At 36.5% G+C, this 22,452-nt stretch overlaps 1 protein-coding gene across 2 annotated transcripts in view; it reads left to right on the forward strand.

The window, feature by feature from the left end:
* The window catches only part of LOC132094992 (UDP-glucuronic acid decarboxylase 1), a 77,711-nt gene that overhangs the window by 274 nt on the left and 54,985 nt on the right, over positions 1 to 22,452 (forward strand). Inside the window, exons 2-3 of one of the 2 annotated variants that reach the window (XM_059499699.1) lie at positions 16,093 to 16,120; positions 17,042 to 17,090. In XM_059499699.1, the coding sequence (XP_059355682.1) occupies positions 16,093 to 16,120; positions 17,042 to 17,090 (77 nt within the window). Of the gene's footprint in view, positions 1 to 16,092; positions 16,121 to 17,039; positions 17,091 to 22,452 lie in introns of both variants that reach the window. The other variant, XM_059499700.1, reaches the window with a different exon arrangement.

Genomic DNA, 22,452 nt, shown 5'->3' on the forward strand with positions numbered 1-22,452 from the left:
CTTCAAAGTAAACCACGGTACATGTCTAAAGTGGCATGGTTTCTTAAGGTACATGCCCAAAGACCCATGGTTCTATCCTAAAATACCATGGTAGTACCATGCAGGGTTTCTACAGTCACACACAAAAAATGAAATATCAGGATTTTTTTTAAGTGTCATCTTCAGGGCTTTAGAATTCATGTCCCTTTTTTTAACTGGAATAATTATTCAAATTAATTGGTCAAAATATGTGATAATCTGATCATGGCACTTTTGTGTTAGTTCTGTCTCTCTCTCTCTCTCTCAAAGTTTATAACATTTTAGCAGCTGTTACTGTTTTGGCAGTGTGATAATTACATATTACTTTGCATAAGTGTAACTATGTCTGCAGCTGCTTTATGTATGATATTCAAAATGTGACCCATTTACAGCTCACTCCTATTCTTAATCATTGAGGACATTGAACCCATTTAGTCAAGCCTTTTGATTATATCTAAACTGTTTAGTTAATGTGTGTGCTGTTGTGTGCGCCTCTCTTGCTCCCTGAGAGTGGAAGAGTGTTGCTGTTAACTTATTTTTGGAACTGTAATGTGAAATGGTCAACTTTGTGTTATGTCGCAGCTACAGGGCAAGAGCAGATAAGCTTGCCTGTTTCACAATGCCAATATTAATGCAATAAAAACATTTTCCAATTATTTCTATGACCTTAGTCTAGCAGACCCACTATTAGAAAATTAATCTGACAGTCTTTAAAAAAAAAAAAAAGTGACGTGACATTCAGCCAAGTATGGTGACCCATACTCAGAATTCGTGCTCTGCATTTAACCCATCCGAAGTGCACACACACAGAGCAGTGAACACACACCCGGAGCAGTGGGCAGCTATTTATGCTGCGGCGCCCAGGGAGCAGTTGGGGGTTCGATGCCTTGCTCAAGGGCACCTAAGTCGTGGTATTGAGGGTGGAGAGAGCACTGTACATGCACTTCCCCCACCAACCTTTCGATTGCGAGTCCAACTCTCTAACCATTAGGCCATGACATCCCAGTTATTATTAGTTGAAATTGGAACATTTGATTGTGTGAAGAGGTTTCTTTATGAATTAATTCAGTTCTAATTAGAAAGAGCGTTGTGTCCATCATCTGCTTGAATAAATGTGTTATTATGTTGAGCGATAACCAAAGAAGCCATGTTAGGGCACCTGTAGCTCCTCTTTTGTATGCTCACAAGACATACAACATGATTGTTAAATCATAAAAGATGAGAGGTTAGTTTGGCTAAATAGACAGGTATAGATTAGGGCTGTCAAAAAGAAAAATTTGTTTTGAATATTCTTAGAATTTAACATAAAAATTCACATTTGAATGCAAAAACATTGCATCTGAATTTTAGGTGTGCGTTATCAGTGGCACACGAGATGCGATGATGATGTAAGTGTGATTGAAATGTAAGTGTTTTTCTTTTAACCTATTCAGTTGAAGCCACTAGATGCGGAGCTGCTATGTTGTTGATTACAAATATTGTGGGAAAAGTGCAGAGAAGATCTTGTTTAAGTCAAAACTGAAACCAAGTCTTCACACAGAACGCATATTTTGTGCATTTTCTGGAGGGACATCTCTGAGAGAGGCATTCATGGATCGAAGGAGAGCATATGTTTTTGGTTTGTAAGAAGAGTTTGGCATAAACGGGATTCCTTCACTTAGTGAGCATAACTGTTTTTACAGCTCTGTGACACAACCCGTCAAAAGGCTTATATAAAAGCCACAGAATAAGCCTTAAGAGTTCTCAGAGGTGCAACAACTCGTTCATACGTTTTCGATGCAGAGTGCAAATGGCTGTGCAGTTATTTGTGTTTTTATCTTGATGGGAGTGAAATGAAGCTGTGTGTGTTGTCTGTTTCCCTTGCATCAGTCTACATTTATATTTGTCATTAACAATGCCTCATTCATTCATTCATTCATTCATTCATCCTTATTATTTGTTCTTAGACACTCTTCTGTTGAAAAGACCTGTGTGAGAACAGATACTAACTATGTGCTGTGTGTAGAAGGCTATTCATCACACTGTCAGTGTGATGCTAATAGATAGTACAGTCGTGGCCAAAAGTTTTGAGAATTACATAAATATTGGAAATTGGAAAAGTTGCTGCTTAAGTTTTTATAATAGCAATTTGCATATACTCCAGAATGTTATGAAGAGTGATCAGATGAATTGCATAGTCCTTCTTTGCCATGAAAATTAACTTAATCCCAAAAAAACCTTTCCACTGCATTTCATTGCTGTCATTAAAGGACCTGCTGAGATCATTTCAGTAATCGTCTTGTTAACTCAGGTGAGAATGTTGACGAGCACAAGGCTGGAGATCATTATGTCAGGCTGATTGGGTTAGAATGGCAGACTTGACATGTTAAAAGGAGGGTGATGCTTGAAATCATTGTTCTTCCATTGTTAACCATGGTGACCTGCAAAGAAACGCGTGCAGCCATCATTGCGTTGCATAAAAATGGCTTCACAGGCAAGGATATTGTGGCTACTAAAATTGCACCTAAATCAACAATTTATAGGATCATCAAGAACTTCAAGGAAAGAGGTTCAATTCTTGTAAAGAAGGCTTCAGGGCGTCCAAGAAAGTCCAGCAAGCGCCAGGATCGTCTCCTAAAGAGGATTCAGCTGCGGGATCGGAGTGCCACCAGTGCAGAGCTTGCTCAGGAATGGCAGCAGGCAGGTGTGAGCGCATCTGCACGCACAGTGAGGCGAAGACTTTTGGAAGATGGCCTGGTGTCAAGAAGGGCAGCAAAGAAGCCACTTCTCTCCAAAAAAAACATCAGGGACAGATTGATCTTCTATAGAAAGTATAGTGAATGGACTGCTGAGGACTGGGGCAAAGTCATATTCTCCGATGAAGCCCCTTTCCGATTGTTTGGGGCATCTGGAAAAAGGCTTGTCCAGAGGAGAAAAGGTGAGCGCTACCATCAGTCCTGTGTCATGCCAACAGTAAAACATCCATGGTGGTTCATGAGGGAACTGCAGGGAGTTTATGAAAATCAGATGATTAATTAAATAACATAAAAAAAAATTTTTTTATTCTCTGCATGCCATGTGACAATTAACTGACATCAGAGAAACATTAACATGTGAACATGTTGTTAAATTCTTAAAAATTACTTATGTGGAAGTAAGCATTTCAGGTCAAAGGGGTTAGACTGAAAAAAGGTTATTAATCCCTGCTTTATAGCACTATTTCAGTAAAAATAAATAAATCAAATCTGTCCATGCACAAATAACATACATATCCATAATTCATATAGTAATATATTAAAGCATGTATTATTACATAGTAAAAATGTAAAGTTTTATTTATTTTAGGTTTAGATACATATAACCTCAATGAGTTTGTCATATATATATATATATATATATATATATATATATATATATATATATATATATATATATATATATATATATATATATATATATATATATATATATATATATATATATATATATATATATATATATATATATATATATATATATATATATATATATATATATAAATAAATAAATGAATGGTTGGCCACTAATGATTTTCATGTAAATCCTGGATAGGATTGATGTCTGACAGAGAAGGAGACCAGTTAGCATCTGAGGTTTCCAGTAGGCTTTATGGGGGTCAATGCTGTGAAGTGTTGGTTTATGTGTCTAAAGCCCCAGAGATGGAGATTAAAGCAGGAGATTACAGCGGATCAGTGAAAATCAATCGGCTAATGGTCAATGCTCCTGCCGTCTCTTAGTCAGACAGACAGGACATGTAGCTTTAAACATTATCCTTCACCACAGAACACAGAACAGAGTCACCAGAAGGCCACAATAACTTTGTGTCTACAAGCATAAAGCCACCAAGACTTAGCTCTTTCACTAGACATAGGAGTGTTTCCTGTGCTGTGCGCAAAGATCTGGAGAGACGTGAAAGAGACTTTATGCACTGCTATTTTTGGTAATGCTCAAACATTTTTACCTTTTGTCAATTATCTCTTCACCAATGCAATCCATTCATCTATTCCTAAATGAACACTGATGACCGAACATTGCTATATTTAGCCCCTCCTGTGACTTCTAGAGTTTTCATTGACTTCGATAAAGCCAATTTGAGCTGCCACTGGCCATATTGAAATTGCCACAAGAACCTGTAACCTAGTTTCCTACCCCTCTGGAGTCTAACGGTATTTTTGGGGCTGGATGAGTTTTGTCATGCCCTGACATTTGTGCTTTTTTCAGTTTCTTATAAACATCTAAATGGCTAAAGTCTAGTCTCACTGTAATCAGCACAAACTGGGCTATAATAATATGTGAGCAGCATGTATGTACATGATTGTAGTTTTGAGAAAAAAAATGTATGCGTGTTTAGTGAAAAACTAAAAATGTTAAATCACTTGAATAAGGCAAAACACATACAGAACATTGGTTCCCTGGACTTTTGAGACCCTGAGCTTGTAGCCTGGAATTTTTCTTTCTAAATTATGTGAAAATCATCTTGTTTACTCACTCACAGAAAACAATATATTGATTTAAATTTTCTAAGACACTTTTTGTTGGTAAAAGGCATATGCGAGTAGGCGTCGACTATCATGGATATCATTGTGATTTACACCTGAGAAGACAAAGGGCCGCATAATGAGCTGCATAATGAGCCTCTCAGTCAGGCTTGTGTCACTGAAGCCCCTTTCACACTGCACGTCGGAACCGGCATATTGCCGGAACATTGCCGGGTCGCCTTCTGTGTGAAAGCAAACACGTCCCGGGATTGATTCCGGCATTGAACCCGGGACGGGGACCTAGTAACATTGCCGGGTTCAACCCGGGACGAGCGCTGTGTGTACAAAATCCAGATCTAATGTCGTGTCGAAGTGATGACGCGCGTTGTCACGCGACTCTTTTACGGGCTGTTTTGCAGGAAGATCAACGTTCGCGATGAAAAAATATGTGCAAACTGTAATGAAGCAGAGATCAGTTTGTTCCTCACTTTCTGCGCTGACGCCGAGATCGTTCGCTTGCTTCAGTGAAAGTATAACATGCCTATCGTTTTCGACTCGTACATTACACGTCACGTCCTGATGTCACGTGTCATTACGGGATCTTTACGGGTTGTTTGTGAAAGCACGCACATATCCCGAGTAATCACTGGCAGTGTGAAAGTGCAAAATCTAGCGACCCGGGAACAATTGCCAGAAGACTTTACCCGTGTATTTGCCGGAATGGCAGTGTGAAAGGGGCTTGAAAGGGAAGAGTTACAAGAAAGAATGTGAGGACAAAATAAATGTATATAATTTTATGTTTGTAGTTTATTTAGAATATATTTAATTATCCCACAACATAATTTAATATTCACTTGGGAGTGCAGTTAAACAGTTTATCAGGAACAATCAAAGCTGACTTTCAAAGCTGATTGTTTTGCATCATTACTCCAGTCACACAATCCTTCAGAAATCCTTTTAACAATCTGATTTTCTACAAAAAAAACATTTATTATTATTATTATTATTATTATTATTATTATTATTATTAATAATGTTGAAAAGAGCTGAGAATATTTCTCAGGTTTTTTAGGGGGGATAAATTGAAAGAACAGGATTGTTACATTTGTTACATTTACATTTATTTGTTACATTTATATTATTTACATCAAGCTTTTGAATATATATAGTATTGTATATTGTTATTGATACTTCATAATATTTCACTTGATTATACATTTAGTCAGGAATTATAGTTTGGAAAAAGTCTTTGGAAAAAGTGTAACTAGAAAAATGTTTACACGTTATGTGAAAACTAGTACAAGTATATAAATAAATAAAAGAGACTTGCTCATGTTTATGATCTCTGCTGAATAAAGTGCTTCATTCTTTCTTTCTTTCTGAGGAAATCCAAATCTCAAATCCTCAACCACATCACATCTTTTTGGGGTGAATTATGTCTTATTCCTCTCATCGTGAAGCAAACAGTAAAATAAAAAGAACTTGAAGAACAGTCTGACTGCTTTTTCTTCTTTGTGGGTGTATTCAAGCCGCGCGCTTCAGTGAAACATTAGAATCTGAATAGCGCGTTGAGCGCGGGGGCGTGGTCATATTAAATATAATGAAGAGAAACATGAAAAACAGACATCGCGTTGTTTTCATATAGATTACTTTATCACAGAATATTTGTTTTTGGCAGCACTTGTTTACTTTAAAAGTAGACATATCAGGCTTTCTATAGATATATCTCTCATGTCTCTTCGTTGAGTATTCACTGAGTTACAGTTCATTTTAATGATGCATTCGTAAATGAAGATCACTGCAGACAAAGGCTGCAGACAGCACACCTTGTTTGTTATCTTTATTTTAAAAGTGCACAAAGTTTTGTTGTTATTATGTCTGTGTCAAAAAAGTAAATTCTTTACAGATTCGATTGACGTATTGCTCTTCTATGTACGATCAAAACTGAAAGTTTAATTTAAGTTCTTTTCGGGGTTATCAGGAGAAAATGACTCATAACGCGTATACGCGTTAATCGACTCCAGAGGGTTAAAGGGATACTCCACCCCAAAATGAAAATTTTGTCATTAAAACTTATCCCCATGTCGTTACAAACCCTTAAAAGCTTTGTTCGTCTTCAGAACACAATTTAAGATATTTTGGATGAAAACTGGGAGGCCTGTGACTGTCCCATAGACTGCCAAGTAAATTACACTGTCAAAGTCCAGAAAAGTATATAAGACGTCGTCAGTAAAGTCCATCTGCCATCAGTGATTCAACCGTAACATTATGAAGCGACTAGAATCCTTTTTTTTTGTACACAAAGAAAACAACAATGACTTTATTCAACAATTCGTCTCCTCTGTTTGCGCAAACTCCAAGAATATACAGAGTTTCCTGCTGGTTTAAAAAGCACATGTTATATTTATCTACTTCGGGTCCTAATTAGGCGACGACCAGCACATGAACTGTTGTGCTGCTTAACTTTAACGTTACTTTAGCAAAAAAAAAAAAAAGTGCCCCTTCCCGCACTCAAAACTAGTCGTCTGTTGATGAGAATCTTAAACGAGGAATGGTGAGATGTGGTTGTGTTCCACTTCACATACGCTGAGTGAAAGGGGAGATTTATAATGACAGGACACTTATTTATGACACTTTATTCACCAGGAAGAACACCTCTTTCCGCACGTCATACGTCATTACTAGGGATGGGATGGTATGAAAATTTAATATCACGATTATAGTGACTAAAATTATCACGATTATCAATATTATCACGGTTTTGTTGAAACGAGATGAAAGTGTTCAAAAATAGTTGATGCTCACACTGAAAACATTTCAGCAAGTTTTATATTTAATAATCAACAAACAACTAATAAAACAAGCAACTCTATGCACTTAATTTAAAGAAAGATTAAAATCTGTGGCATTTCCTTCCTTACAATGAAAAGTGTAGAAGCATAGAAAAGTCACTGACTCGGCATTCCTTCTCGGAAAATAAAACAAAAAAACATTGTGCGCTGCGCTTGCGTCAGACTGTTGCTGGCTGGACATGATTTAATAGCGAGTTATTAAAACCGCAATAATCAAACACGGTTTTAATGATAATTCATTTTTAAATGATATTACTAACCTTCAGCACATTTTATCACGGTTATCGATAAAACCGGTTATCGTCCCATCCCTAGTCATTACGCTATTTCTACATCACTGTGCATGCGCAGTACTTTCCAGTTTCGGTTTTCAATCCGATCAAGTGTTTACATGTCCTCTTGCTCGGATTACAAAAGGGATAAACCACCCCTTACAATCCGATCAAAATTTTAGTCGGGTCGAGCCAATTCAATCCGATTGACGTGTTTACATGTGACTTTTTTTATTCTGATTGCGCTTCTAGTCCTATTATGATTGGATTAGAAGGGTCCATGTAAATGCAGCTAGTGTAACTTACTTGGCAGTCTATGTGACAGTAAAAAGCCTCCTGGTTTTCATCCAAAATATTTTAAATTGTGTTCCGAAGATGAACAAAGCTTTTACGGGTTCAGAACAACATGGGGGTACGTGATTATTGACAATTTTCTTTTTGGGGTGGAGTATCCCTTTAAGGAAAGCAGGTGATTTGATCTAGTTATGAAATAGCACTGGAGGCAGTTCGTTTCAGAAACCGTTTGTGTTATTAAAATTGCTTCAAAATGTTTTTTAGAGGATTTATAGCGATTTCCTGGTAAAATCTCTTTCTTCAGGTCACTCTTATTTAGCCTCTGTCATATTGTATATTGTAGCACTGGTACATTGTTTAATCTGAATGTAGCATAAGGATGTTTTTATCCTCTCCTGTCATTCAGAACATCAGATTTGCCCCTGAGGACTATAGATGATTTCCTCTGGTACTCTACGTGATCATCTCTTTTTAGGAACATTCATTAAATCTTCTGTTTGACAGGAGATCTTGTGTCTTTTCAGTTTTTCTGGCTGATTAGATACGATTTATGAATCTGCTGCAAGAAATGTTTGATTATTGTGTTAGATTTCTCTTTAGAACAAAATAACTTTTGATGTTTTGGTCTGATTTTTTTTTTATATTTAGTGTTTGATTTAGAAATATGATTTAGTGATGCATCTTCCATTATTTAGATCAGTTAGATCAGTGATTCCTAACCTTTTTCAACCCGCGGCCCACACAACCAAACACATATGTTTGCGTGGCCCACTGCAACAAAATGAACTGACCCCGCTATTGTTGGGTTAATAACTCCGTACTCAGAAGCTACATTGTTAACTGTCTTTATTGAATGAACTGGCAATGAACAGAAAAATAACTCAAGCTGGCACCGTTTGACAACTGCTGTTGTTCTGTAGCATATGCGTCAAAAATATCTAAGATAAATTGGCCAACACTTTCTTAAATCCAATTAAATTGAAGGTAAATCTGGAAAGGAAATCTTTTCTTCCCAGTGTATTCACCTTAGCCAAATATTTAACATTCCTTAGGGGGATTTTCATTATAAAATTAAATAAAATGGGGCATTTAGTAGTTCCTGAATGCCATAGGCAGACGTTCCTCTTGTAGGCTTCTGATTTTTACTCATGCTATTAAGCTGCAACAGAATACTTTGTAAAAAAACACAGAATAAATATGTTTGAAATCAAAACTAGGAATAAATAAGAATTAGAATCGATAAGCAGAATCTTAATTAAAAAAAAAATTCAAACAATACCCAACCCAGAGAGTGATTTAACATGTTAATTAATTCTCTTAATTACCCCCCCCCCCCCAAAAAAAAAAAAAATAGAAGCAACTGTTCAGCAGCAATTCATCAGATCTTTCTATCTTACCAATACCATACCAATGTTTTTACGCTCAATTTTTCCAATGCATTAATGCCACCTATCTCTCAAGTGGACCTAATTGAGAGTGTAGATAGTGTCAGTGGTCCATTTGAGAGATAGGTGGCAGTAATGCACTTGTAAGTCTGCAATTCACCGTAAAGCAAGAAGACGACGCCTCACCATTACAAATCAATGTATTGTCTCGAGCCGCAGGGTTTAATTTGATTTTGTATGTGTGTGTGTATTTAATTTTTTTAATTGTATGTTTTACCCGTGATTCCCATTCACCTCCATTACAAGACTGAAAGACTGCCATGGTTTGTGTTAAAAATCTTCCTTTGTGTTCTACTGTAGAAACAAAGTCACCTCCATCTTGGATTCCCTGGGGCAAGCAGATAAACATCACATTTTCAATTTGGGTTGAACTATCCCTTTCATGTATTTTTAATGTATTCCTGCCAAACTTCTGGAAACTGCTCTACATTATTTTATAATACAGTTTTCTTAGCAAGCCTTATTCAAAGGTGCACAATGTGTCCTTGTCTGTTATTCTATTAATATGAGCTTTGGTTAATACTCAGCCAAGACTCTAGAGACACAACTGCAACCACTTACACACATTGCACAGACTTGAGTTTTAAGTCACTGGAGACCCCAAAACCAGGATGGAGAAATTCAGAAAGATGAATTTGGGTCATATGTAATGCTACTTTGAGAAGTGACGGCTCTAGTTCTTTTCGGTCCACAGGCCTCAACGGAGTTGTTCACTAAGAGAGTGACCTTGACAAACCAGTCTGCCATTGCCTCCCACCTGCCTCGAAACACATATTTCACGACAGGCAGCACTAAAAATAATTTAGCCACTACCACTGTGAGAACTTGACCAGATGTAACTGGGTATCTTTTCCTGTTCACTTGAGCTCTTTCCATAAGCTTTATTTCTTAAAGTGCCAGTTCTTCTGTGCTTTGCTCAGAACAAACAAGAATTGATTTAACCAACTAAATTGCATTTCAAAAGGTCAAAATCTACATAGCCTTGTATGTGTGTCTTGGCCACTGCCGAAAGGGATAATTCCATTAAAATATGAAAATTCTTTCATTCTTTACTCACCCTCATGTCATTCCAAACCTATTTTACTTTCTTTCTTCTGTGAAAAATTAAAGATATTTTGTAGAATGTTGGTAACATGTTTGGTGGAAATTGACTTCCAGTGGCCAATAAAAGCAGAGACATTCCTTAAAAATAATAATACATTAAATCTTTATTCTGTTGGGCATCTGGTTCTGCCACCCTCAAATGGGTTGCATTAAATAGCGTCTCCTCTCATGTTTGACATGGCATCTGGCCCATGGCCTTCTATGCTGTAAAACATGGGGCTCCCAGGAATTCGTGGCAACAGCAGCAAGGCCACTGGAAAAGAACAAGCCAGATTTATTACAGATAGATTTGCATAATAACCTCTCCAGTTGTCCTCTGGAGAGCAGGTTTTCCGGTTCACGCTCACCTTTTGCCTTGGATTCTTCTCATGTCGCCTTCTTTTTTGACGGTTTATCATTTATGGTGTAGATTTAATTCCTACTGCTGTTTGATGCATATTGGCAGGTCTGAGTTGTTTGTCTGCAATATGTAGCCTTGTTATAGAGAGAGAAATTATATTTCACAACATCTGTACTATAGTGTAAAGGCCACATACTTGCATTATTAATGTTCATAATAATGATTCATATATGAAGGTTCAACCTTACGTTCTTAAGACAGACTCATCTTTTCTACATGCTTACATGTGGGCTTTGATCAGAAAATCAATTGATTGAAGACATACTTGATTGACCTCTTTTCATGACAAATACATTTTTGGGCCCCCTTCCCTATTAATATAATAGGCCTTATATTACCACCCAAGCAAACAAAAATATTTCTTAATCCGTGGAAATGGTTACAATGTTTTCTATCGCAATAAGCTTTTGCGTTCAGTCAACAAACATTGAATGTAGGTTCTTAAATTGTTTGAGAATTCAAACAATTTGCATTTCATTTCATTAATAGGCATGCGACGTGGCCACATAACCACTTCGGGAATACATTATTTCTTTAATCATTTTAATGGCCTGGAGTCCCAATCACACATCAATAGTTCAGATAATTTGTTTCAAGTCATTTGACATGTTTCTGTCCTAAAATCTCGTGGGTGTTGAACTAGCTAATTTTTTACGCACTCCATCCCAAACCTTCTGTTGCAAATTCCAAAACGTCATTTTTTGAGCTAATAACAGAGGCGTGAGCCATTGATATGCAGGCTAACACCGTTATTAGAGACCGAGCAAAAGAGAGAGGGAGAGATCAAGTGCGTGTGAATACTTGCGTCTGTGCGTCTCTCAGCAGCATTCAGCAGCAGTGTCTACTAATAGCGAATCTTTGAACTGCTTCAAGAACCTTGCTACTGAGAAATGTAATGTAGCTTTTCAGCTGCGAAACTATTTTATTGATAAATTCGCGAGCAGCCGCAGCGCAGATGACAAGTTTCTGTCTCCGCGTCTCCGTGTGTGTGCGCGAGTGTGAGAGAGAATGGGAGAAAATAAATATTTCCGTACATAAAAATCTTGAAGACATGGAAATAATTAGTAAATTTTACCCTGCTGTTTGTTATTTATTTGCTAAATGTCTTCTGGTTTTGGTTCTTTTACTGTTGTAGATATGCCATAGTATAACAAACATATTATCTATATCTTCATTGTGTTTGGGCTCCCCCTGGACGAGCAAGCATAGACACGTGCCTAGAATGCCTACACATAAATCCGGCCCTGGATACAGTATTATTTTATCATGTTAATATTGTTTATAGACTAGATATTCACCTTTTATTCTTTCACATGTGTGAATGAGTTTGGTCATGTTGCCTTTGTGATAGAAGCAGTACTGCTTAATTAAGTACTGTAGTATCAGCAAATCTGTAGTATCACAGGCAAAAATCCAACCAGTGACTAACACTCACCTTTCAGTTATGAGTTGTGTCTAAAGGTTTTTAATGGGTCTTGGAATGGGTATTGATTCACTTTAAGCTTCTTTAAACTATTTTCATCTTCAGGCTTTAAAATCTTCTTCATGTGAGTTTATAGCCAGCTGTAACTCACCAGTGTCTCATAATTATTCATGAGATGTTGTATCATTATACTATGAGAAGACGCTTCTCTTTATTCACACCAGTATGTGTAGCTTTCCTATGACAGCTGCTTCAAACTGTTAGAACATGTAGAGTAGCTGAGATTGTTCATGGATCACAAGTGAGTGTCTGTTTTTCACTTTTTTAGTTTCTGCCTGGCATCTTTATAGCTCATTTATATATCTAATCAAACAGCTTATATAAACATTGCAAAAATAACACACACACACACACAAAAGTTACAAATGTAAATATTTGTGCATTTATATCATAGCTATGACAGGGTATGTGTCTGTTTGTTTAATGTTCTGTGCAGTGTTAATTTTGGCAGCAAATTTAGTTTTAGTCATAGTTGACTAAAATGCCGTTTACTTTTGGTCGTATTTTAGTAATTTGAATTGTTTTTAATTTTAGTTGACTAAATCTACAGTAAACTTAGTTGGCTAAAATCTAATGAGTTTACAGTGCATTTATTAAGTATTTCTCTAAAATTTCCAAACTCATTATATAGGTTTGATATTAAGGTTTTATCATGATAGACAGATTTAACTGCAGTGACGCACAACATGCCTTTGTTAAAATTAAATAAAACCAATTCTCATAAAGAATAAGAACTTGATCTTCTTTTTAATGAAATACCAAAGGCTAATTATGCATTCTTTATGCCAACTTGTTTATCATATTCTTCATTCTTTCAAGCAGACACATTTATTTCTATAAATAAATTTAGATTAATCTTTAGGGCTACTAAAGTTTTTCAGTCAAGAGCAGTGAGTGATTTTCTGTTTTTCTTTTGTTGCTTGATTAACATCAATGACTCGGACAATAGCAACTAAATTAGGCTGCTGTCCCTTACAAATCGAGTCCACAGCTGCAATGGATGCAAATTACTGATACACGTTTTCTCTACTGCTTAGGTTCACTTAAGACATAATCAAATATGTTTGTAAATACGCATCAAAACGGACAATTTAACATCATTTTGTGTGTCATTCTCCGTTCATGCGACAGGAAAGAGTACTCGCACGCTGTGAGACGTGCTTTCTGTGTGTATACTTCAGTGTCTACTCTCCGAAAACCGGACCGAATTTAGATCTCTTTTGCGTCATCAGTTTTATCCATATGTCTGCTAATCTCTTACTCCCACATATTAAAATGTTTTTACGTTTTATGTGACATGCAGTAATTGAATGGTAGTCCCTCCCTAACCTTTTCGTCTCATTTATTTACATTTACAAAAATGTCAATAGATTGTTTGATTATAGTCATAGTCAACTATTGTTGTCATAGTTTTTGTCATTCAAAAAGAGTTTGTTTGTTATTATCTCATTGTCATCGGTGAAAAAAATGTCGTTGACTAATATTATGACGAAAATTATTCATCAATGAAATTAACAATGCTTTTAACTCCGTGAGAACGAAATAAACCTGAATGGCTTAGAAACTTTTGTCTCTCCTCTTCCTTCTGGACACCACAGCTTAAAGTCCTCATGAAAGCAAGATTGACTATTTACTTTAATAGCGCACATTGCTAGTCTTGATGTAAACCGTTAATCAGCTGAAAAAAATATTGTTTGTCTTCCTAATCTTTAATCAAAATCTGGACATTAAAGGGTTAGTTCACCCAGATAGCAAAATTATGTAATTAATAACTTACCCTCATGTTGTTCCAAACCCGTAAGACCTCCGTTTATCTTTGGAACACAGTTTAAGATATTTTAGATTTAGTCCGAGAGCTCTCAGTCCCTCCATTGAAGCTGTGTGTACGGTCTACTGTCCATGTCCAGAAAGGTAAGAAAAACATCATCAAAGTAGTCCATGTGACATCAGAGGGTCAGTTAGAATTTAGCATCGAAAATACATTTTGGTCTAAAAATAGCAAAAACGACGACTTTATTCAGCATTGTCTTCTCTTCCGTGTCTGTTGTGTGAGAGAGTTCAAAACAAAGCAGTCTGGATATCTGGTTCGCGAACGAATCATTCGATGTAACCAGATCTTTTTGAACCAGTTCACCAAATCGAACTGAATCGTTTTAAATGGTTCGCGTCTCCAATACGCATTAATCCACAAATGACTTAAGCTGTTAACTTTTTTAATGTGGCTGACACTTCCTCTGAGTTCAAACAAACCAATATCCCGGAGTAATGCATGGACTCAAACAGTACACTGACTGAACTGCTGTGAAGAGAGAACTGAAGATGAACACCGAGCCGAGCCAGATAACGAACAAAAGATTGACTCGTTCACGAGTCAAGAACCGGTTGCATCGGTTTTCGGATCAACAGTAGTTCTTTCGGACAGTTCGATTCAATAAACCGGTTGAAGAAATCGGTTCACCGGTTCTTTTGCGCTCGATGTAATGGCGTCATTTGCGATGATTGCCCTTGTTTCAAGCCTTCGGTTTACCCGCGATCATAACACTAGCACAGAATCAGTTCAGAATCAATCACCAAAAGTATCAGTTCGGTTCAGATGCTTTGTGTGTCAGTCTGCTTCACGCTGAATCACACATGCGCAGTATCATCAGCTCCTCGATTCTTCTTATCTGGCTCGGCTTGGTGTTCATCTTCAGTTCTCTCGTCACAGCAGTTCAGTCAGTGTACTGTTTGAGTCCATGCATTACTCCGGGATATTGGTTTGTTTGAACTCGGAGGGAGTTTCAGCCACATTAAAAAAGTTAACAGCTTAAGTCATTTGTGGATTAATGCATATTAGAGATGCGAACCGTTTAAAACGATTCAGTTCGATTTGGTGAACTGAATGATTCGTTCGCGAACCAGATATCCAGACTGCTTTGTTTTGAACTCTCTCACACAACAGACACGGAAGAGAAGACAATGCTGAATAAAGTCGTCGTTTTTGCTATTTTTAGACCAAAATGTATTTTCGATGCTAAATTCTAACTGACCCTCTGATGTCACATGGACTACTTTGATGATGTTTTTCTTACCTTTCTGGACATGGACAGTAGACCGTACACACAGCTTCAATGGAGGGACTGAGAGCTCTCGGACTAAATCTAAAATATCTTAAACTGTGTTCCAAAGATAAACGGAGGTCTTACGGGTTTGGAACAACATGAGGGTAAGTTATTAATTACATCATTTTGCTATCTGGGTGAACTAACCCTTTAACTTCCGCTCTTGAATGGCATTCCTTTTCTGTTGATTTCAGTTTGACGGCTAGGGAAAAGTTCCTCTACACACCTCTCCAACCGATTAGATTGCTATGAGTGAAAGACAGAGAGGAGGAGCGCAAACATAAAACCATGCCCTTTATTCAGTATTCCGTTTCAGCTGGAAATACGTCACAGCACTGAAATAAAGTCGGCAGTAACTGTGTGTGTGTGTGTGTGTGTGTGTGTACACTATTATTTATATTCAGCCTCCCAAAAAATGATAATGTACATCTGCCCTTTTCCACTGAACAGATATGTTAAGATCTGCTTAAATGTCTAACAGCTTGTATCCTTTTTTTTTGTTTCTTTTCTTTATTAATGATGTAGAATTGAATTGTAATGATGTAAAACTGTTTATTGAGAATTCATTTGCATTTGTTATGTGATATTTGGTTTGGTACTGATGTCTTCTCTTCTTTCTTCTTTTAGCTGTCTGGGGAACCTACACAAATATGAGGTAATTATCATTTCTTTTTGTAGTACTAGAAGATGTTTCAGACAGTTTGCCAGCTCAGTCTACTGTGAGAAAATTTTTTAAAAAATAAACAAAAAACCTTTCCAGTAAATGTAGCAAAACCTAGATGATGTCAGATTTCTCAGATGGGGTTAAAGCTGCCATCTTGGGCTTTTAATAAACAATGCTATCAGTCAAATTTATAATTTATCCTTATTTTTATTTTTTTGGCCAATGAATAACACTAAAAATATGACTGCTTTTGTATTATGATGTGCAATTTGACACCTACTATGCTGGAATGACAACCAGACTGATATTGTAGTAGAATGTGTAGTATTAACATTATATCAATATATATTGTGTTGGAAAGTTGGTGGAGGTCAGCAGAATAGGTTTAAAAATGGTAAAATGTGTAAACAGTCAACATGAAATAAAAATGGAACCAAGTTAAAAAGAATCAAGCCAATGATATTTAAAGCAATGCTCACTTTTGATAGTTAAATTATTTCCAGATTCATAAAATCAAATCCTCCTTTATTTTTGAATATCTTATTTCACTCAGATTTATCACATTACAACTTCTGTGTATGTGTATACTGTGGGTGATTTGTTTTTTACATTTTCTATGGTGTTCATTGGTTCTGATCGAAGCCCATTGCTCATCCCTGTGTGAATGACTGCTACACTGTGCGTTAATCAGAACCAGAGATTAGATTTACTCATTGGGCCGTGGATACAAGCTTTGGTATAGATCAACTGCTGTCATGTGGTTTTGTTGACTCTGAGCATCTTCATTGTGTCCAGACTGAGCTGAGGAAGAGTATCGTGTGCTTCAGTAAGCTCTGCTGTGCAAGTGTGAATCTTTGTGTACTTGTGGATCTCTGTGGCTGTGATAAAGCCATCTGTTGTTGTCTTCCACAGGTCTCTACAGGAACACGGAGAAATGAAGGTTGAGCAGAGGATAGATGAGGTTTGTTATTGCAAGCTATTCACATTAATTGTCAAGCTTTGATTTTTTTTTTTTTTTATTTTAACATTTTTAATTCACTTTTTCACATTTTTTTATTAGTGTCAGCACTTACCTCATTTTAACTGGAAACCATATGTACCTAACAGCTGATATCCACATTTCAAACTCTCTGGAAACATTGTGCAGCTACCCAAGAGCGCCGTATAATTAAGATTTTAATTACTCATGCCTTTGATAGCAATTAAGTTTCCTAGTCAGGGGGCAAATAACAAGCAGTGCTGATCTGTTTTCTGTTCTGCTTGGAAACCTCAAACAATTTTTCTCTATGCGTGATGCTGCCCTGGCTACATGTGTGATGTTGTCCAGTCTCGAAGTGGAGTGCGTGTCTGAAAAGTGATGTGGTCTTAAAGATGTTCTGCGTCTAAATAAATGCAATTCTTGTCAAGTAATTAAGAGGCCGAATCAGCAGTTGTGAGTAAGGTGGCCAACTCTAGCCCCGCTACTACGTTACCTGTGTTAAAGATTTTTAACGTCGTTAAACTAGAAAATTAATCGCTTGCATTAACACGCTAATTTTGACACTAATTAATGTTTTGTATTTTGAGGGAATATTTTAGTATATACTAGACAGTGTTCACCTCTAAATTATGTGCCCTTTTTTCTATATAAAATAATACAACATTTTTTAGTAAAATGCACTGCATAGAAGGCAGTTGAACCACAAGATGCTTTTATAGCCCTATATATGTGATCCTGGACCACAAACCAGTCATTAGTAGCATGGGAATATTTGTAGCAATAGACAACAATACATTGTATTTTTGTACTTTTGTATTTTGTACATATTGTACTTTTATGCCAGAAATCATGAGGATATTAATAAAGATAATTTTTCATGAAGATATTTTGTGAATTTCTTACCATAAATACATCAAAACTAAATTGTTGATTAGTGATTTGCATTTCTAAGAATTTAATTTGGACAATTTAAAGGCGATTTTATTAATATTTCTTTTATTTTTTCTTCCCCCCCTTAGATTCCAGATTTTCAAATAGTTGTATCTCAGCCAAATATCGTCCTATCCTAACAACACCATATATCAATGGATTCAGCTTTGAATCTTCTGAATCTTGATTTTAAATTTTTTTTACTGGTTTTGTGGTCCAGGGTCACATATTCGATTTGAAACGTTCCTATGGCCGTCATTTAGCCTTTTCTAATCATGTCCACAATACCAATGAAGTAAATAAAAAAATAAATCAGTCTAAAATGACCAAAGACAACTATACAGTTTAAAAGAAAAAATTGGTATTTTGTGAATTTCCTACTGTAAATGCATCAAAACTCAATTGTTGATTAGTAATATGCTTGTCTACGAATTTAATTTGGATAATTTAAAGGCGATTTAAAAAAAATCTGTCTAAAATGATCAAAGACAACTATACAGTTTAAAAGAAATAATTGGTACACACAAGAAGGTTATATAAGGATTTTCATCAAAATTTAATATTTGTGCTGTTTTTGTATTGACGTCACCAAGCTCTCTTATTTGCCTCTTCAATTACCCTTTAGTGAATGACAAAACAACATTCACTACCTACTGTAATTAGTTGCAGATGGAACAACATTATTTTTTATTATGCTAATTCACTCAAGAATACAGTGCAACTCTCAACACATAACTCAACCTGTACCACGGTGCCATAGACATGAATGATATATCAAATTATGTGTCTCGTTAAGATTAAAGGTACAATTTGTAAGATATTTGCAGTAAAATATCCAAAAACCACTAGGCTAGTGTTATATATTTTGTCCAGCTGATTACTAACAATATCTCTAATGTTTTCAACTACTTGTAAATCATGAGAAAATTCCCATTCTAAACAGTGACACGGGGCAGTGCAGTCACCTGTCAATGATGTTAGTTGACCTTTGTTACCAACTTTACTGACGTAGAAATCACATGACAACAGTGTCGTGGACAAAGCGGAAGTAGTGTCTAGCATCCAGCAAACCACTAGCTTGCTTCAAGAAGTTCCTTATTTACTTCTTCTTGCACGTTTAATGGTGGATTGTGTTACTTATTTATGGAACATAATTACTGTTTACCATCTGCCATTGGTTCTGTCAATAAGGACAGCTCCCGTAAACCTAAGCGTACGGGCCAACCAAAGACCCGAGAAGAGTTTGGGATAAGAGGAGAGAAAGATCGAGGATCAATATCGGTGTTGCATTTTCTAGATGGAGAGAGCTTCGCAACAAACTTCAACTAGAAAGAGATGCCGATCTTGCTTGTTTTTTACCTGACAGGTGAGTTGTTTTGATGCGTATCTTTACAGAAAACGTATGGTATTATAACGATCAACAATATTAGTATTAGTATTATTACTATCCATAGTCTGATCGCGTCTTTGCATTGACTTTGTATGTAATCTACTCGCGCAAATCGTTGAACTCGCGTTAAATCCATGATTTATCTTTCCGTCTGATTGATGGCCGTCAGCTGTTGGGTAGAAGACACCAAATCCCGTCATTCCACGCTCCTCCTTAGCGTCATCAATCCACGCGATTGTTATTGTTTTGGTAGTGCCCCCTCTCGTGGCAGGTCCTACAACCTGTATCTTTAAGTTACTTACATTTCTTAGCATTTAGATATACCGATTCCTCCTGATGGGTGAGTGAAAATATCAAATTGGTTTAAAATGTAGGTAAGAAGTAGAACCTAGAAACCAGAATTTCAGACCTAGGCCAGTAAGAAATCACCTAGAACACCCATAGCAACAGTGTAGACTGCTATTTTTTTAACTTGTCATATTTGATATTCCCATGTGGCATGTTTGAGAAAATGTACTTTGTTCCACAAGTTCACACACACACACACGTCTTGTTTGAAACCCATTGAATTTAACATTTGCTGGTTTTTGTACACATACATTCACATTAAAAGTCAGTGCTATAACTGTGATCTCTATCGTCTCGTTATAGATCCCAAATGTCTGCTTATCACCTTGTGAAAGCTCATTAGAAAACGTGTTTCTCCTATCTGCTTGACCTTTAGGTTCAAAGTCTGTCAACACCTACTAAGGCTTATTTGTGAGCATCTGTGATAGCTTTTAGAAACGCTGACATTTATTCCCCTGCCTGATGTTTGATATTTAATTTAAAGAGGTGTTACTGTTTGGAGGTGTTCTTTGACCCAGATCTCTTTTCAGGCAAATGATTGAGTTACACTTTTTTTTTAAAGTTGTCATTGTTAGAGTGTATTTATACATTTAAGTACTGAGTAGTATTAATTAACAACATGTGCTTACTGTAGGGTTAGGTTTAGGGTTTGGTTTAGGGTTATTGCATGTAGAGCTGAAACAACGATTCGATTTAATCGATTAAAATCGATTATTAAAATAGTTGTCAACTAATTTAGTCATCGATTCGTTGCTAAATAACTTTTATTTGCCGTAAGCGGCTCATTTCGTGCATATTTCAAATCTGCGGTGACCAAAGTGTGGCAGTAATGAGCCACCGGAGGTTTTACTCAGCCTGTACAACAGGAGAAGTAGCGAATAGCCAATAGCTGGCCTTGTTTTATGTCACGTGCTTCCCGAACAGCGTCTCTGCAGCCATAGACATCATGTCTGCAGCATTCAGCGTGATGTGGGAGTACTTTACATTGAGCCTTTAAAAAAGAAGAGTAACCTGTAAACTCTGCACTACTGCACTGTTTAAGGGGACGTTCACATATCGCGTCTTTTGCGCGCTCAAGTTCGTTATTTCCAACACCGCACCGCATCGAGTTAAAAACATTTAAACTTTTCAGAATGCCGCAACCGCACCGCGGGTCATGTGACAAGAACTAACCAATCAGCTTCATCCTTTCCCGTAACAACGTTAAAAGCTCAGTCAAGATGAAAGGAACAGCTGATCATAGTTGTATATGGATTTCCATTTTGAAATAAATTTAGTAGCAGAGCTACTGCAAGCGATTTTTTGAGCTGCAAATCCATTTATCCTTTGCTGAAATTTCCGCGTCTTCAAGGAGAGAGCACGTCATGGTTGCTTAGCAAAGGCAGACGCCTCAGGGGCGCTTCTGCCCGAGCGCTTGGGAAAGGAGGAGAAAGCGGTGCGTCTAGAGTTTTCCACACGTTTTTAGGCGCGATTTGTGAATGGCCCCTAAGACTTTCATTTGTGCAGATTCTCCAGTACAATGTTGTTTGCAAATGTTTAGTCGTAAAAGCTGATAACATTGCTTTTTAACAGTTAACATTTAAAGCTTTACAAACATGTTCTGTGATCGGTTTGTCGTTTACCAGTTCAAAATTCAGTCGTGCAGCCTAATTATGACTGAATGAGAGAGGTAAATGTAGATATTTGAAATGCACTTTTTTTTCTAAGTATTATTCACTGCTCTTTTTCACACAGCAGGTTTTTTGTGTGTGTCCTATTTTTCTTTTCTGGACAACCTTCTGATGGATTTTACTTTAAATTGTGAGTTCCATTCAGGTTTCATGCCATTGGCACTTTTTTTGAAGGATTGTTTACAATTTCACAGCAAAAGCTATAAAGCTTTTTCCCAGTAAATAATAAAATACAATGCACTGCAATTTTATTCTGTTTTATCCTTATTCTTCGTGAAAATATGTTCTGAAAAAAAGATTCCTTAATAAGCTTTGTTCAGGATGTTAAACTACTTTAGGAGCTCTAAGGACTGCCATGGTGAAAACATTATTTGAAATCTCCTTGTGAAATTCGCTAGAGTATGGGTCAGTGTTCTGATTGCAGAAGAGTTTGACAAAGGATTACTAACACAATAAAACAACTCCAGGTATATTTTTGATGAGGATATGACAGTGCAAAATGGTTAAAATCTCTTAAATCTATGCTGAATGATAAAGACCATTTATTAATAATTTACTTGGGGAAAAAATGGAAAAAACTAAAATATAAGTACATAAACCGATTAATCGATTAATCGTAAAAATAATCGACAGATTAATCGATTATCAAAATAATCGTTAGTTGCAGCCCTAATTGCATGTAATTTATGCATAATGTCATACTAATACTATAGTAAGTGCATGTAACAACAAGGACACCTTAAAATAGTTTTACCAATGTTTGTCATTTTAACAATCATTTGGCATGTTAATAAAGTTAGGCGTTCTTAATGAACTCATTACATGATAAGCTGATTGGTTAAACTAATCATAGTTAATTACATGTGTCAGTACTCGCTGAGAAAAGCCAAAAGCCAGTTGTTGTTGTTTTGTACCGGTTCTATTAAAGGATCACTCCACTCAAAAAAAATAAATCCAGGTCTGGCAGTAGCACTTTTAGCTTAGCATAGATCATTGAATCTGATTA

Source organism: Carassius carassius, chromosome 19, assembly GCF_963082965.1.
Source record: "Carassius carassius chromosome 19, fCarCar2.1, whole genome shotgun sequence".
Lineage (NCBI taxonomy): Eukaryota > Metazoa > Chordata > Actinopteri > Cypriniformes > Cyprinidae > Carassius > Carassius carassius.